Here is a 17,357-nt window from a genome sequence, read left to right as displayed (position 1 = left end):
TATTACTCATCAACATTAAGGCTGTGTTACATTAACAACAGTGCAACAGTTTTGGCACAGAATACATTAAAGCCTGCTACATTAATTATATCTTTATTTGTGTGTTTTGAAGAAATTCATGATAATCAATAACTAATATTGCTTAAAAGAATCCTTTGGGATATCAAATTCTACACTGAATTAAGTAACTTAAGCATTCTACATTGTAGGCTGATGTCATGTGACTCTGTTAAAATTGAATGCAGAGAAAGAAAAAGAGAATTTTGTAATTCTAAGCTCCAATATGTGGTTCACATACAGATGCATTCTAGGAAAATAAAGTTTCTTCAGTACATGTGCCTCATCTTGTAGCCCAACCATAACCAGTGTGTGTGATAGTTAAAGACCGTCAATTAATTGTGATGATAATTAAAGACCATTAATTTATTGTGATGAACGTCTCCACCGAAAAAATTAGCTACTCTGAAAACATCTTTGCAGAGGTGTAGTCTCCAAATAATTCAGAATTGTTAACTTTAATAATAGACAATACATTTGTTTGCCCCTTTCTTTCATAGAGCTTAATTTTAATACTGTTGAAACTTGTTGGGACAGTGTAGAGAACTTGTTAATATTAAAAGTTTAGCACGACTGCATTGCCATTAGCTGACTCAGTTTCTAGCAATTCTGATGTTCACTGTGACACCAATTAGGCTGTTAATTCGTTTCAATCTGTCACAATGTAGATTCGAAGCCTAACCATCTGACAAGACTACAGTATATATGAAGACAAGTACAGTCAGTGTGTGCCACTGAGTATTATAGGCCTATTAATAAGCGGCCAATTTCCAAGTGCAAAAACAGCTAGAAATCTTTCATGTAAACTTGCCTAACAACTGCTCTATAATAGTAAAACATATTCCTGCATTTTCGTTAGTTAATTTGTTCATCTATCTGGATATGAGACTAATATTTGACTGACAAAACTAGCCTCGATTAGACTCTGTGCGTGTTTGGGAAGTCATATACATCCAACTAGATATTATAACGACCAGTCATAGATTCTCCGTTCTACATTAATGAATGGATCTGAGTAGTAGGAAAAATATATTCTGAATTTGTTTTCATTTATAAATTACCACAATTTGACTCTTGGAAAATAATCCACTGTCTGTCTGTCTCCCGTAATATATGGCAGATAAAATGTCCTGATCTTTCTGATATCCTGTTCGCCGGGGCATAATCGGTGAAGGACTGTTTACCAAGGCGATAGATTATTAATACACTGTAGTGATTTATCGCCTCTCAAACTGTTGCAGAGAAAGATCACTTCCTCTTGCTTGTTGCCTTTGAAAAGTTTTTACTAGGGTTGTATCGATCCATACATGCTGGCATTCATCAAGTTGTATATTTGGATAGAAAGTCAATTCGTAGTAAGAACAGCGATAGAATGAATGAAAAAGTCGTAATATTTGCTTTCCGCGGCCTAGTGGTATAGTCGTTCCTACCTCAATCATAGGGTAGGCTAATAAATATGAAAAAAAGGTTGGAAAGAATTTGCTTTGTAAAAACAAGTCAAAACAAACAAATTGTCAGGTACAGTAATGTTCACAAATTGAGGAATTTTCTGTTTACAACATTGCATTCATTACTGTATATATATATTTTTTTAGTCGGAACAGAGTTTTAAAATACGGTTAAAAAAAGAACGGGTAATAAACTAGGAGCAATAAAAGGGATTTCACTCCCTTAATCTTCTCGTCACACACACATGATGTGCTCATTCATGGACTTTGAATAATTAATTAAATTAAAACAAACTTAAGACATTAAATTAGTGTAAACTCTTCAGGATAATATCTTTCCTTTCTATTGTTGTTATTATTGTTTTTGTTATTGTTCTGTTTTCTTTTTATTTTGTGCCCTTTATTTACATTTTCTGTTTTCTTTTCTGTCTCTCAACTCGACGACCTAAACGAGCATCACAATTAACGTTTTGCTATTATACCTTCTGTCATCAATTTCGATTGGTCATAAAGTGACATTAATTAATTTAATACGAAATATCCTTCCGTGCTGGAGATCCACGCACCGTTTTCTAACTCTGAACCACATTTTAAGACCAGGCAGGCACTAGTTCTCAAGTGCAACGATCGTTGGATCAGTGGTCTGTGGGGCACTCCAGTTCCGGTGCGTAGATAATTCTCGTCCAGTGAGCGCCTTTGGGGTAAAAAGAAGAAGATGATGAATATGCCGGGAATCGGTGGTCGTCGTCGTCCTCGTCGTCTCATCAACTATAAAACAATCCTTTCCTTCCCAATCTTGAACTCGCTTCACCTTTCCAACCGGGCTTCAGACCCCAAACGAGTTTTTAATCAGCTGGTTGGATAGTGAGATTAGACAAACAAAACCTGTAAACCATCCTTACGGGGTTTTCCTCATCTCGTGGCCGAGGAAGAAAACAAAGAGAGAAAGAGTGAGAGAAAAGAAAAAAGTGGTCTTTGTGGTCTTGAGTACATGGATGTTTCCCTAAGCAGCTGCTTTCCTATGTGGTGTGAGAAAGGATGGCAGGCTTATTTTGGCAGCCTTGTCGTCTGAACGGTTAATAAATTACACGGTGTTAATGAACGGTGAAGGTCGTTAAACTCTTTATGAGTAATCGAGGGAGATGGTTTAAATATTACAAAAGTTATTGGTAGTTTACTGCCCTCCTTTCTCATCTGTCTCGACTCAACTATATCACTTTTCCCATCTACCAGTCTAGTTAAGTTCTAGTAAGATTTTGAGCACTGCACCCCCTCTCCCTTCCCCTCCCCCCCATTAACCCTCCTCTGAGTCAATGCCCATCACCTCTTCCAAATCTCATTCGTGAAATAAAAACAGCCTAATTCTGGAGACAAGTTTTGTGCATATTTCCGCATTCTTGAAAATTGCCGAATGTACACAGAGGTAATTTCTGGATGTATTAGGATCATTCGATTCATATACTGTTCTTTCAGACTCGGTGGATTGTTACTGTACATGATACACAACAGAATTTCTCAGTGGGTACAAATTGAGATCCTAGCTGGTCACATTAGTTACTGAAGTTTGAACATGAATGACCATTTCTTTGATTTTCTAGCATATTTGGAATTTTGGCACAATAATAATCTGCCAACTGATGTCTAGTTTTGGCCATAATCTGGATAGGTGATTTTGGTAATGTTATGACCATATCATTGTAACTTAAGAACCAAATGAAATAGTGCCTTTAGATGGATGGTAATGTAGCAATGGTCTTTTTAATCTACCTGTCTCCACACACTGAAAGTACACTTTTTTCTGTACAATGCTAAGAACGAATCTGGGAATTTACCGACTCAAATGTCCGGCTCTGAATGCTTGCCCTTTTGCATTCATAAGCGACTTAACGGATGTTTCTAACTTTGACTCACGAGTCTACAATATCTCTCGTAGATTTAGATCTAATTTTACGGCTCATGTTTTCCGCCACTTTGATCCATCATATGTCGAGTGTTTCGTTCCCACTAGCGATATTTCATCATACCGTACGATTTAACACTTGATTTTGTTCGCGGATCACATTTTTATTTCTCTGGAAAAGATTTGAGCTCCTTGGAAGGTCTCTGTTTTTGATCAGGTTTGATGTTATCTGACGATAATGATGTACAAATTTATCGTGGCATATCGTCTAGCCAGAATCCTTAATGCATTGTCTGCTCTTTCGTTTTCTCCCTCTCACCCACGAGAGGAGAGGAGGATTGTCTTTGCTAAAGCGTTTCCAATTCAAATTCATGACGTCGGTAATTAACGTCGACAGTCTCGAAATTACCTGTTATCGAACATGTGTACCGCAGTCATGAATCTTGTCGAAATACATGTTAGACGGCGATGTTAACAGAAAACGTGCGAATGAATAAATGCTCGGAGAACGGGGGAAACATGAACAGGCATCAGCAGCGTGTAGTAATTGTTTTGACAGATTAATAGCATTTGAAATTAATATTGCATTATCTCATCTGGAGATTAACGACATGATGAGGGAAACCGTGAAGTTAACTGAACCCTATTAAACTACAGGAATGACCCAGTTTCTCACATTTTCTTGAGTCTTTTTCGTTTCTTGTCTTTTTTTTTTTTTTTTCATTCCTTTCTTCATTCCTTTTCTCATTTCTGATCTTACTTGCAGATATCTGTGCCTTGCCATGTGAGAACGGGGAGTTAAACAAGAAACGTTGCAGGTGCATATGTGAGGACGGGTGGGAAGGAGAAAGTTGCAACGTAAGGACGTGCGCGCTAGAGTGCGGAGTCGGGGAGACCTTTGACAGGGACAGGTAAGCTACAAAAAAAGACAGACAGACACACTCACCCACCTACCCACCTACCCACATACAAAAGAAACTTCTTGTTTTATTGATTGTTTGCTGTTCAACTGCAGAGAGAGGAAAGTAGTCTTTAGATGTTGATTCGATATAAATAAATGGGGAAAAAAAACCCGAAAGAACTACTTTGGTGCATGGTTGTGGTGACTTTTGCTTAGGATGTTGTTAATAGTAAGAATTTTCCACAACTGTTGAACAGCTAAATTCTAGTAACCTTTTTAAAGTCATTGGTAGACATTGTGATTCTACATTGTGACTCTTTATTGACACGATGAGGGATAAATGCTGTGAGGAGTAGTACAAGCTAGGTCGAAATGTGAGGTGGTTATCTAGTTAGTCTCCAAATGTTCAAAACTTGGAATTTTACCTCATACTTGCTATATGGATTGCTGCACCTAAAGTACTGCATACAAGATCCCTAGTGTTTTTCTTGGGAGGTCAAATGTCCCTTTTGAGGTCAAATGTAATTGTTGAGGTCAACAAGAGTTCAAAGTATGAAAACTTTGTGGATTAAGCTGTAACTCCAAAAAGGATGGCTTGAATTTACTTCACACTGTGTATGTGCATCCACCTTGTTGAGCTTAGGACCTGTCTGTTCATATATAGTTTATATGAAATGTTCTCATGAATACAAAACTGTAAAATATGGCAATTAGGAACCACTAAACCCCTTGGCTATCTGGGTCAAGAATAATTATATTTTGGCGGGGGTGGGGAATGGGGAGAGGGGGCATTCTTGTTAATTTGAAGTTAAATGAGTAACTATCAAAGCGATATATATATTGATAGATACAGAGGGCGACAGTCATCAACAATTTATCCACCGTTTATCGTATTTCCTTTCCCTGCAGTTGTCAATGTCAGTGCAGAGACGGATTCTCCCTAGAAAGTGGAACGTGCGTTCCCGTGACAACGCCAGCTACCGGTAAGTAACCACCGCAAATTCAGCAACTCTTTTACACCATCGTTTCATCCGAGACCGATACGTACCCAAACCGAGAAATCCCATTTCAAATCTGAAAGGAGAACCCTGTATGCCGGGAAAGTCTGAAGTTTTCTGACTCGCCCGTTGACTGATTTAATATTTATAATGCTTTCGTGGGCCACAAAACTTTGTATGAATTAGGTTGGATTCATCAATTAGTAGCTAAACAAAAGGCCAGGAATAGTTTTCTTTTGTAATTTTACTATTGTTTTTGCAGCTTAAATTTTTATCGGTCAAAAGCAAAGACTCATGCGTCAAATTGTTCTCATAGTGAAAAGTGAAAAATTAAAAATTGGTTGCAGCAAAATGACTTCTATCAGTGATATGAAAGATAACATCACAAAATGTCTGACAGATGGAGTCTGTTGTCTAGAATCGTTTGGAAATTAGTCTCATTTTAGAACGCTGAGGGCTTCTGTTGAGCTTAATATTACTTGCCAGAGTTATTAATGTCTCGTCTCGTTCATGCGTTCATTCAATTTATATTGTTCCCGTGAAAATCAAATCCCTGGAGAACTAAAAATCATCTTGCCTTTTACCAAATACCACCCGTTCTTCATAAAGAATTCAAAGATCATCCCGACAGAATTGTGCTTACAATTCTTTTTTGCTGTAACTAAAGTGCAACCCAGGGGAGAATTTCAGGATTTCATTCTGTATGAGTTTCAGCTATTTAGATATTTTCAAAAAAATTGAAAAGGTCTGTATTTATTCCTGACTGGGAAAAGAAAAAGAATATATATATATATATATATATAAAAAATATAAACAAATAAAATTAAAAAAAATACCCAAGAGACTTTGAGTCTATTCAATGCTTCTGAATGCAAAGTGAATATTTGGGTTTATTGACGACAGAATTTTTATGTAAAAAGGGTAAATATATATTATAAAAAAATTATGGACAAATTTATAACACAAAATTTGAAAGAGTAAACAGCTTTTAACTGGACTTGGATAATTTGAAAGATTCGCTGGCGTAGAACCATTTTGTTTCACAGTGTTGATGCCGACCGGAAACCTTTGGATCAAGATTGCTGTCTGTTGTGACAAGCAATGCACTGAGAACCATCAGTTACAGCAATTAACCAGTTCGGCTAAATAAATCCAAATTTATAAATGTCCTATAAAAAAAATAAAAAAATATCGCCCTGAAGTGCTTGCCGTGAAACGTTTTTTCCTTCTTTCGTTCCAAAGAGGAACGGGAAAAAAATATGTTCCCTTACACTGGGTACATGCGATCGAATGAGTTTTCAGCATATCCGGCACGATACATCTGTTCACTAGAGTATCTTTTTATCCCTGTTGTTCGAACCAACTGGATGAAGATGGTTTGTCCTACTTTCTCTTATTCTCATCTTTCCTCTTTCCTCCAGATGACTCGTGCAGAACGGGCATTCCCTGCCAAAATGGAGGAACATGCAGAGAAGTTCAAGAAGCAGATGGTAGTTCATCATATCAATGCAGGTATTTCTTAACCCACACGTCTAGATTTCATGGGTGTCACTTTGGAAAAGGGAGGGGGGGGGGAAGGGGGAGGAGGAAAAGAGGGAAGTTGGGGGTAAAAGATCACACATTGCTTCCTCAAGTTTCTGCTATCAAACGTAACACACACACCTCTAGCAAAATTTGCTACTCGTCTCTCTTCGTCCCACACCAGGCGTTCCCCTCCTACTCACCCTCCCACTCCCACCTCTCTTTCATTTTTATTCAGACCTATAAATCATCTTTTTTTCGGAAATGACAATATTATTAGTACCCTCCTTCCTGATCAGCATCGCAATTACCCGAAGAATGAGAACGTCAGGCCACTGGAATTGATTATTCACTGGCAGGCACCCAAACATTTTGTCGCCCTCTATTGACAAAATAGTTTCACGTACCTGCTGTCTGTCTGGGTGTAATAACGAAAGTTGTAATGTCTGAGTTATCTGTAAGGCCATAAGCATCGACCAATCACCCCCCCCCCCCCCCCTCTTAATCCCTGGTTCCTTTAAGGTTTAAATTTTTAGCTCATGTCTGGATACACTGGCTAGGTGACTTTTGGTCCAAGTAACACAGTACCTGCACTGATCTTTAAGTGCCTTCACCCCATGTAATATCGCACACCCCTCTCCGCTCCCCTCCTCTCCCCTCTCCCCTCTCCTCCCCTTCCCCTCCCCTACCCTAGATATATGTTTATAGATGAGATGTAATGTTATCTTCTGATTCTCCTACCTGATATTTCCAGCTGTAGAAGAGACCTGACCGGTCCCAGATGTGAAACAACTCTCTGTGAGAAGGTCTGCGTCCATGGGACTCTGGACAGTGTAAATTGCGCCTGTGATTGTCAGGCAAATTTCACTGGATCTACTTGTCAGAGTGAGTAGTCTTATCAATGAGCTACCACGTAAACCGACACGATTTCACACGTAATCCTTAGGAGTAAGATACCTGCAGAAGGGGGGGGGGGGGTGAGAGTGCGTACGCCCCATTTATGGCGGGGCTTCCATTCAGTGACCTGTCCTTACAGTAGGCTGTAAATCCAATTGGGAAATTTTTTTTTGTTCTTCAAATTTGATGTAATGGACTTAAAATTTATTCTTGTCCTTTGCAATATCTCTGAAATTTTGAAAATTTGGCATTAGATATATACATATATAGATTACATATATACATATATATATATATATATATATATATACATATATATATTAAAAAAAATCTTTCTCAGAATAAAATGCTGTGAAGTACAAGATTAATTAAGGGAGGGGGCAGGGGGGGGGGTGGACTGGTCAGGGATGACTTTTTCTTTTATTGCATTCAAATTTGCCCGAGAATCATGTATCTGACATTGACCCAACAACTGTTTATATCTGCTGCCCTCAGCCCCGGTCGACACCCACGTAGACGGATGCCCCGAAAGGTATAGGGACTACTGTCTGAACGGCGGCACGTGTCATTACATCACGGATCTCGCGGAGCCTTCTTGCTTGTAAGTGAACCGCTGACTCTCTGCAATATTCTATTTCTCTTCCCCCCACCCCCACCCCCACTCCAACCCCCAACCCCCAGTATCTCACTCGTCATTATCTTCTTTGTTAACTTTGAAATATGTGAGAGGAATTTCCGACAGACTCCCCCTCCGCCCACACTCAGGGATGATTCTGATGTCAGTTAGACGCTAAACTTTTAATAATTTGATGCATGTCGCATGTCCAGAGAAGCAACGACGGCTGCTATGCTTATGGTGTTCCATTTCATCGTCTCTTATGTTTTTTGTGTGATTAGTTTTATTTTATTATGTTTTATCTTTGTTTTTTATGTTTTTTAAGTTTGGTGTTTTTTTTGCTGGTTGCTCCATCGCCTGCTGGAAGGAATCCGAAACAGAGACAGAAGATTAATTCTTTGTTAATCCAGTTAATCCTTTACCCCTCCCCCCCCGTTTGATTATTTGGCTGGAACTTTCTTACTCAATAATGGTTGGCGAAATTTGATAGCATAGATAGATTGTGGTACTATCTTGTGTGACTCAAGAATAATGACGTCGCCCATCACAACAGTCAGTAAAGTTAAAAAGTGCCAAGATTGAGACTTTGTGAACAGGTGACGACGGATAAGATGTTAAAAATTCTTGACAATCCTTCTAAAACTATGCCATTCAATGATAGGGAAAGGGGGGGGGGGAGGTTGTCCAGAACAGACGAAGACCAAAAACAAGCAAAAATTAACAAGCCGAGTGCTCGTCTCGGCCGTTGCATAATTTATTCAAAAATGAAACATGCAGTGCCGTAGGAATACCTCGGCCTCTACTACGACGCAAAACATTCTCAGAAATGATCTGGCCTTCATTCCGAAACTGACTCACGCAGGATGATGAATAATTGTAAACATTTACAGTTCTGTTTGTTTGACACCGTCAGGGATGATGCTAGACTGCCAAAACATCGGCCTGCTTTAATATAGCGATGATTTTAAAGTAGTGCAAGTAGTGCAGAGACATACAAGATAGGTTTTCAAAAAAAAAAGAAAGGTTTATACCATTTTCTGACAGGAAGAAGAGGCTTTGTTTGGCCGACAAACAAAAAGAGTTATTTCTTTATGAGCGTTGCTCGACATCAAACCTGTCAATCAGCTTTTAGATCTTTTGTGGGTAAAGAGCAAAACTATACAATCTTTGGGTGATGAACTTGTGTATCCGGCTTGTTTTATGGCATACGAAGGTGGAGGGGGGGGGGCGTGGGCATGGGGGAATAAATGTCGTTGTTGTTGATTGTCATGGGTTACGTGGGGTGGCCGCTTATGCGAAGCAAAAGGGAAATGATTCTAATAATTCATGAAAATCATAAAGAAATGGAAAGGGGGTCAAAGAGATGTTGGCAGCAGGTATTAATTTGGTTTTGAGGAATTTGGCAATAATAATGAAATTTCTTGTTAACCAATCAAAGAGATTATCTTTGTTTATTGTTCTTGATTTATTTATTTGTTTATGCATGAATGTTAATGTAATCTTTATTAAAAATGTGTACATGTATATCATGCATCATAATACTCTAATGCCGATATTATTGAACTAGTTTCCATTTGAAATGTTGCCATCAATGATTTTTGATCTATGATTTTTTTTGAATGATGGACGAATTTAGATTCACCAATGTCTTTTATTTATCATATGTTTTTGAGTGTGGTTTTGCTAATATTTGAATATGCACAATTAGTGACCTACGTTGACCTTAATGCTTTTTCATTCTCCCCCACCCCCTTACTCCCACCCACACCCCACCTTTTGACTACCTACTTGTTATAATTAATACGCACTCATGGCACTAACAAAAGCTTGTAAAAAAGCATTCATTATACTAACACACTTCTGTGTAAAAGCCACGCATTCTGCAAGCTAGCTATTAACAATTCTGTTGAAATGGCAGGGAGTTTTATGTTAACTAAACAAGAAGGCTTAATCTCACAAAAAAAAAAAAACATTTTTTGCATTATGCAGCCAAAAATGACAGACGTACAGTACTTGTCCAATTTGTTTTCTTATTTTGTATAAAGAAAAATTTAGCAAATGTGTAAACTGAACATTAACACTTTGAGAAAACTTAAATTTAAAATTATAAAATGATACTGTGAAGGGTAATAGGTTGGAAATTGAAACGTTAACAGACTGGCCGAGCTTGTTGTTTCACCTACACTGTACCTTGTATTGACTTCAATGTACAAGCATACTGCTCACCAAATATGCAAATGTCTTGAGAAAGTGGCTCAAAGGTTCAAAATGTCCTGTCGTAAAACGGTAGGCATTAAAACGGTAGGCTAATGGGTAACTGTTGGGAATATTGCATCATCAATCATTAGAAGGTAATTATAACTTTGTCTGGGTAATTAATCCATACCCATATATATCATTCAACAAAAATATATGAATATTGATGACCATGTTAAATATACATATTTATATTGAATATATACATATCCATTTTGAACATGCTGCTAAACTGAAAAATAAAAAAATCAGACATACTTTTATCAGTTGGTTTCCAAACATACACTCATTGCTTTCCTGAGTTTTATTTTTGCCTATAAAGGGAGCACAGACATGCTCTGGTCCAGAAACTTATTCAAAAGATTTTTAGATCTTCCAGAATAGTCGTTTTCTTATTGGCATTAAAAAAGAAAAAATTGATTCTTGTCGTGCCTGGCAGGTGAAAAATTGGAACCGAATGAATTTTCCAAGTGGTCTAAAACCCATTTTCATTTACCTACGTCAACTTCAAAACTAGGCCAGGACGGAGTGGCTCCGAGCAGAGTACACATCTTCTCGAGTGGGCAAAATATTAGCTGGGGTGTGACTGATGTTGAAATTAGCCGGATTTTTATTGATTTTTCGGTTCCGTCATTGACACAAGTATGGAAAGCCAATCATGTTAAAAATTTGCCCCGTTTTTGTGTGGGGAAGAATATATATATTTTTTTTTCTGTCTTCCCTTTAATTTTTTGGCCCCGTCAATTTCGTGTATTAAAATGTTTGCTGATAGACAACTGCAATATAATAAACAAGCAAACTAGGATGGGTTCAAACCTTAGAAACCGTGCTGGAACCATGGATGCATGATAACAGGGATCTTGTCACCCAAAGTGTGACTCCGAGGTCAACAATGCAAGTGGTGGTGGGATGGGCTGTTGTTGGTTGCAGTCAGTGAGGATACTACCTCGTGCATTAATATAGGCCCTCCATAACCCCCCCCCCACCGACACATCAAGATCACTTGTCAGAGCCAACTCCAAAGGTATGTGGGGGCCGACTTTCATAATAAGTGCATCGCTGTTCACAAAAGTTGCATATTAAGCTATATCTCTGTGGGCTTGCAGGTTTTTTGGTACTAATAAGGGTTGCCTACTACCATCGCTCATTCACCATTAAGAAAAATATATATATTTAAAAAAAACAAAAATTGCTTCACATGGAGTATGTGGTATGTCCTTGCCACTTTTAGTCCTGAAAGAGAAATTTAATTTGTTTTTATTTGTTTGATTTTCTTCCAACTTTTGGCGTGACCCGATATTCAGAAAAGTATCGATAAAGAAGGATGACATTTATTTTATATATTTTTGACCTATTCGTTTTATTATTCAGCTGCTCGTGGCATTGTGTTTAGTATACAACCATTGATAGACTGAAAAAGTACCGAAATTTAGGAGATATGCATCACCCGGGTACTTAGAGAAGTTTCTACTTCTTCAGAGTTTAACCCTGTTGTTTCATCTTATTAGAAACCCAACACACTGTTTCTGAATACACCATTTCCACAGTCACTTAGTTAGGGTTGGGGGGGGGGTAATTTAAAATATAATTTATATGATCCTTCTTTTCTTACAAGACAATTATGAATGCAAACATCATCAACACAGATGCAATCACTCTTTTAATTCACAAAATGTGACCCAAAAAATTTCCCTTTATTTTTTCATTTGTATCACCATTGTGGTGCTTTCTCTGAATGGCCATCTGATGATTTTGAATATGGTCTTAATCCACAAGCTAATTTGACAAGAGAAGAGAACAGCCTTGTTGCTCCCATGCCCTCCTCCCCCCCCCCCCCACTCGCACCCCTTTCAACAAACCCTCTGACTTGGCCAGTACTGGCTCACCCATGAAGTGCACCAAAATGAACTACTTTACTTTGAAGTTAGATTTGTAGTATTAAACTTTTGGCTTTTTGCCCATTTGCATATAACATTCCATTCGTAGGATCTAGGTTTCCACTCTCAAATTGGTTGCAGGTTCATAAGTTGAGATAACATTTAATGGCAGCAAAAGGCCTTTTTTTCTATTTTTTGTGGAAAAGTGCTTGAAATAGAGATATTTGTTACATGACAAATCAGAGTGGGTCCTTAGGCAAATAGTCTGATTTTAACTTGGCTGTAAAAGAGGACAGTATTCTGTTCCCTCCATTAACAAGAAAGACGGAAAAGTCACGCCAGAAACATTCACGAAGGTTGAGTTTCATCTCCGAGAGATCTACCCTCTTATCTACTTTTGAAAAGATGAAATGTCGCAGGCTTCTTCCCCCCCCCCCCCCATCTCAAATATTTCCTGTTTCAAGTAATGTCTCGTCCCATCTTTGTCTCTCGCTCGTGACGAAATCAATCGGTAGTTTTTTAAAGTGTGCTTGTGGGAGACGCGACTTTTGCTCAGACGTGATCCGGCAAGGTCTCGGGCTGCCTCGTGGCTGAAGGAAACTTATTATTGGAAATTTTCAAAATTTGGAATTGCATTTCACTTCTCAGATAACGGTTATGTTCTTCTGGCCCTCGGCATAGAATGTATCTTCGATGAGCCTCTTAAGGGGAAATGTATAACATCAAAGTTAAAGATGAAATATAAGCATGCATCTTCCAAAACAAGAAACAAAAAGAAACGTCTCAGTAATTCAGTTTCTGGTCGGCAATTATTGTATCAGCAGATCTTTACAAAGTTCCTAAAAATCCTTATTTTTCATAAAAGTTCTGACTTTGAAGTTAATGGAGAAGTCATTCCATGCTTAGGGCAGAAATATCTGGCCATGAAAACTGAGTTTCGAGAAATTAAACATTAACTTAATTGGTTTATATATTTTGTCCTTTCGGGGGGGAGGGGAGGGGGACACTGTATGTAATCGAATTGAAATCACTTTATTGTCACTTTAGCTCAGCTTGCAGACGAATTTAAAGCAACTTAAAACCTAATTACTTATTATTAGTACAGTTGTATGGAAAGTTTGAGGTCATATGGAAGCTATCAACAGCAAAAGTTTCTGGGGCTTGCAGAAAAAGAAAAAACACAATTTGTGTAAAAATTCATTGATCAACACTATAATTTATTGTTCAAATATAGGTCGCAAAACATGGAATTTGCCTACTTAAATGACATACATGCTTTTTAGCTTGCTGAGGTTTCACATTGTCATGCAAATGACATTGTCATGCAAATGAAGTCCTTGATTTGTCTGTTGCCAGGTAGATCAAATTAATTCATAGAAGTAGGTATCGGTGGAAGTAAACTAATAATTCAGAACTCGGTTTCACTAATTATACTTGTAATTGCCCCGAGTGGTTATGGACTGTGTAGCCTGCTACAAACGGTTCGAGATTTCACGAGTGAGTTATAGAAAGTAGCAGCAGATAAGAATGCATCCAAAATTGAGAACACACATCCACACTTTGAGCCTTGTAAACTTGGAATGTGTCAATCTTTGACAACTTCAGAACGCTGTGTGTGGTGATTACATACGCAACAGCGTATTGCTGAGATATTTGAGAAAGTTAGTTTTTAGTTTTTATAGGTGTGTATGAAAAATGGAAAATGCATCTGTGTTAATGTTTGGCACTTTGCAAACCTTGTGAAGTTTTGTCTCCGTTAGAAATGCTAGCTAGGGCAAAGGAGGTGGTAGATACTTAATACTGCCCTCTACCACAGCATGGTGTCGGTTCGTTTGAGTACATGTCGTTTCTCGTAACGATGTCGGTTTGATCTTGCCGGCTGCCAAAGATTCACGCTTAGCTGTTCATTCTTATCATCCCATACATTGAACACCATTTACATGGGTCAGTCTCAACCTGCACGAAAATGTGGCCGGAAAATGTTTGAGCAAAAATCCTTGCGATAGCGAGAGCTCTTACAGATTTGATCACGTTTCACACATCACATTTCAGAGCTAAAACAAGTCCTTTTCATTCCAATGGGGGCTTTTTATTTCTTCAGCAGGGAAACTTGAGGATAATTAACTGCTGCCAGTGGAGTTGCTGGGGCAAACCAAAGCTTGTAACTCTTCTCTTGTGCTCTGCCATTTATCTTTGTAGTCTTGCGCCTTCATTAGCAGTTTCTCTGCACAAGACACACATAGTAGTTTATTCAGATAGCGTAGATTACACATTTTTCCATTTTTTCCCCCCTTTTTCATGTCCATGCAATTTTCTTTACCCGAAGAAAACAAGTTTTAAAAAGGACAAGAAGAAACACAATTAAAAAAAAAAAAATGAATATGATATATCCATTGTCACACGTTAGAAAGCCATTTTGACGTGACTTAGTTCTTCTTTTTTTGGTAATGCTGTGTTTCAACTGTCCTACATCCCCCTCCGCCCCCTGATCATATGCTTGAATAATTTCAGTTGACTCCGCCTACCTCATACACACAGGTGTCCCATTGGCTATAGTAGTCAACGATGCCAACAGTTGGACCTCGAGTCCCCATGCCATGAAAAGGGGGCCAACTATTGCCTTAATGGGGGCACTTGTAATTTTGTGGCCTCAGAGAATCGCATTGAGTGCATGTGAGTAGTATCAAACGCATGAGTTTGCATGATGTAAGCCGCCTGCATTTTGTCCTTCCCGGCATTCCTTGTTCAATGTTTCGCCCGAATCGAATGTAGGCGGATAAAATCGCTCTGTTCAATTTTTCCATACGGTTAACAAACTTAGAGTAGAAAAAAAAAGAAAAGAGAAATGTGAACCAAGGCTGGGCCTGAAGTTAGTCACACTTGCAAAAAATGTGTCTCTCTCCGGTTTTTGTTTTTTTATTATTGTTGTTGTTGTTATTATTATTATTATTACTCGTCTTTTAATAATAATTATTCATCTTCCTCTAGCAATATCAATTAACCAGAAAGTCAGTGATCATCTCAAACTTCTCTCTATTTTGCCCGCTCTGAAGAGCCTTTTACCTAACTCCACTCTACATTTCTGGTCCTGTTTGCCGAACACAAGTCTCTCGTAACCAGCAAAGGCATCCTACGTTTCTACTCGTTACTTTCCCAGAAAAGAAAAAAAAAACAGAATTATCGTTCACTTGTGTGAGAGATTCCGTAAACTTTGAAATGGAATAACGGGGCAAACTGCAGGTGTCTTCAGCAAACATTTTTTTTTTTTTTTTTCAACCAAATATTTTTTTTTTTAAGTAACAAATATTGTAGGTAGGAGAAACACAACAGAAAACTTTTAATAACCAGGTTCGGATGTACTTTTCCAGTCCTGGTGTGTGCTAAAAACCACCAAAAAAAGAAACCAAAGTAAGTTGGAAATATGGAAAGTTGAACCATCATTCAGACCAAATTATTTTTGCAAGTCAAATAAGTGACACAATAGTTATAAAAAGGTAATTGTTTGTTTATGTTGCACTCTGATTTGTTGATGTTTCATTGTTGTTGAATTATTCAAATTAGTGATGCCTCTGATTGGTGGATCTCATTTTTTATGCTTTCAGTTGCTTAATGTTTATGCATGATATCAATATGCATGAATCAAATCGTTACCTGCACGGGATTGTAGTGTTATGTTTTAATACTAATATCAAATTAACCAAAATTGTGGTGTTTTTTTTTTACCCTCATTATTTGTCTTTTTTTTTTTTTCCATTAATAAAATTGGAGAAAAAAAATTCCCGATAAGCATTTTTTTTTAATAACCCAAAATTTGTTTAGGACTTATAACTTTGTATATATTCCCCCCCTCCCCCTCTTCACCTTAATTGGCCTCCCCAAACTCCTCTTCATTTTGTTGCTTTTTGCTTTCATGTAAAATGTAATCCCTTAAAAATTAATACCTAGTGTAAAAGTGAGCTTCTCTAATCCCCATTCCTCTCTCTCCATGAATAATAGTGAAAGGAGATGTTTTTAATTCTATATATACTGTCAGGATTGATATTATTTCAAATTAAAACAAAAAGAGAGAGGAACCTAGTATGAAGGGAGGGCTATTCTCCCAGACATTTTTCTTTCTAATTCTTGTTCTTTTTCCTCCCCCCCCCCCTTAATTTCTTTTTTTTTATTCCTTCTTTAATTATCTGCACAACCATTTGATGCATTTTTTATGTGTGTCCTTTAGCTGCCAGCCGATGTATCGGGGCTCTCCGAGATGCTCCCTTCACAAACAAAAACCCACAGACGAGGAGGAACCGCCACAAATTGACTTTAGTAAGTACATCGGGGCCAAAACAAAAAACCTGAACCCTCCAGCGCCAAATTTCGGTGGTGCTGTTGGGGTCGGGGGCGCCGTTTTGATTTACAAAGTTTAGCCAGAAAGAGGTTTCACTATCCTACATGTGCCTTTTCTCTCCGCAGTTGTACTGCCAGGTTCCAGGGTACGAGATGCAAATTCATTCGCTCTGAAGCCACGGCCAGTAAGTAACTGGTGGCAAAATTATTTCGGCGGACTTGTCTCCTTTAACCATCGTGTTCTGCATCTTAATACCTTCTTCATTTCTATGTACTTTTGCCATTTGTTTTGCTACTTTTTTTCTCTCAACCTCTCTCTCTCTCTACATCACACACGTACGTTCGTCTTCATAGAAGTCGAAGTGAAGTATACATTACACCCCCCCAAAAAAAACACGGCTGTGTTTGATAATTAATCGTAGAGAAAAAAACAACCTTTTTTTTTCTTTCTCTGTAGCAAAAGCAACACGCTCCAAACAACTGTTTTTTTTATCATCAGATTCTCACCCGCGTAGCTGTTCATTCATGATGGCACAGAATTTTGTCACGCTCTG

At 38.1% G+C, this 17,357-nt stretch overlaps 1 protein-coding gene across 5 annotated transcripts in view; it reads left to right on the top strand.

Annotated features, from left to right (window-relative positions):
* Positions 1 to 17,357, top strand: part of LOC139969111 (uncharacterized) — a 156,158-nt gene that overhangs the window by 112,565 nt on the left and 26,236 nt on the right. For 2 of the 5 annotated variants that reach the window (XM_071973893.1, XM_071973898.1), the window contains 7 exons: positions 4,172 to 4,316; positions 5,216 to 5,289; positions 6,726 to 6,816; positions 7,580 to 7,710; positions 8,218 to 8,323; positions 15,010 to 15,144; positions 16,694 to 16,782. In XM_071973893.1, the coding sequence (XP_071829994.1) occupies positions 4,172 to 4,316; positions 5,216 to 5,289; positions 6,726 to 6,816; positions 7,580 to 7,710; positions 8,218 to 8,323; positions 15,010 to 15,144; positions 16,694 to 16,782 (771 nt within the window). Of the gene's footprint in view, positions 1 to 4,171; positions 4,317 to 5,215; positions 5,290 to 6,725; positions 6,817 to 7,579; positions 7,711 to 8,217; positions 8,324 to 15,009; positions 15,145 to 16,693; positions 16,783 to 16,929; positions 16,989 to 17,357 lie in introns of all 5 variants that reach the window. The other 3 variants (XM_071973894.1, XM_071973896.1, XM_071973895.1) reach the window with 3 other exon arrangements.

This window comes from Apostichopus japonicus, chromosome 6, assembly GCF_037975245.1.
Source record: "Apostichopus japonicus isolate 1M-3 chromosome 6, ASM3797524v1, whole genome shotgun sequence".
In the NCBI taxonomy this organism is placed as follows: domain Eukaryota; kingdom Metazoa; phylum Echinodermata; class Holothuroidea; order Aspidochirotida; family Stichopodidae; genus Apostichopus; species Apostichopus japonicus.
Note: the sequence above shows the minus strand (reverse complement) of the source record. Positions and strands in the feature narration are given on the sequence as shown.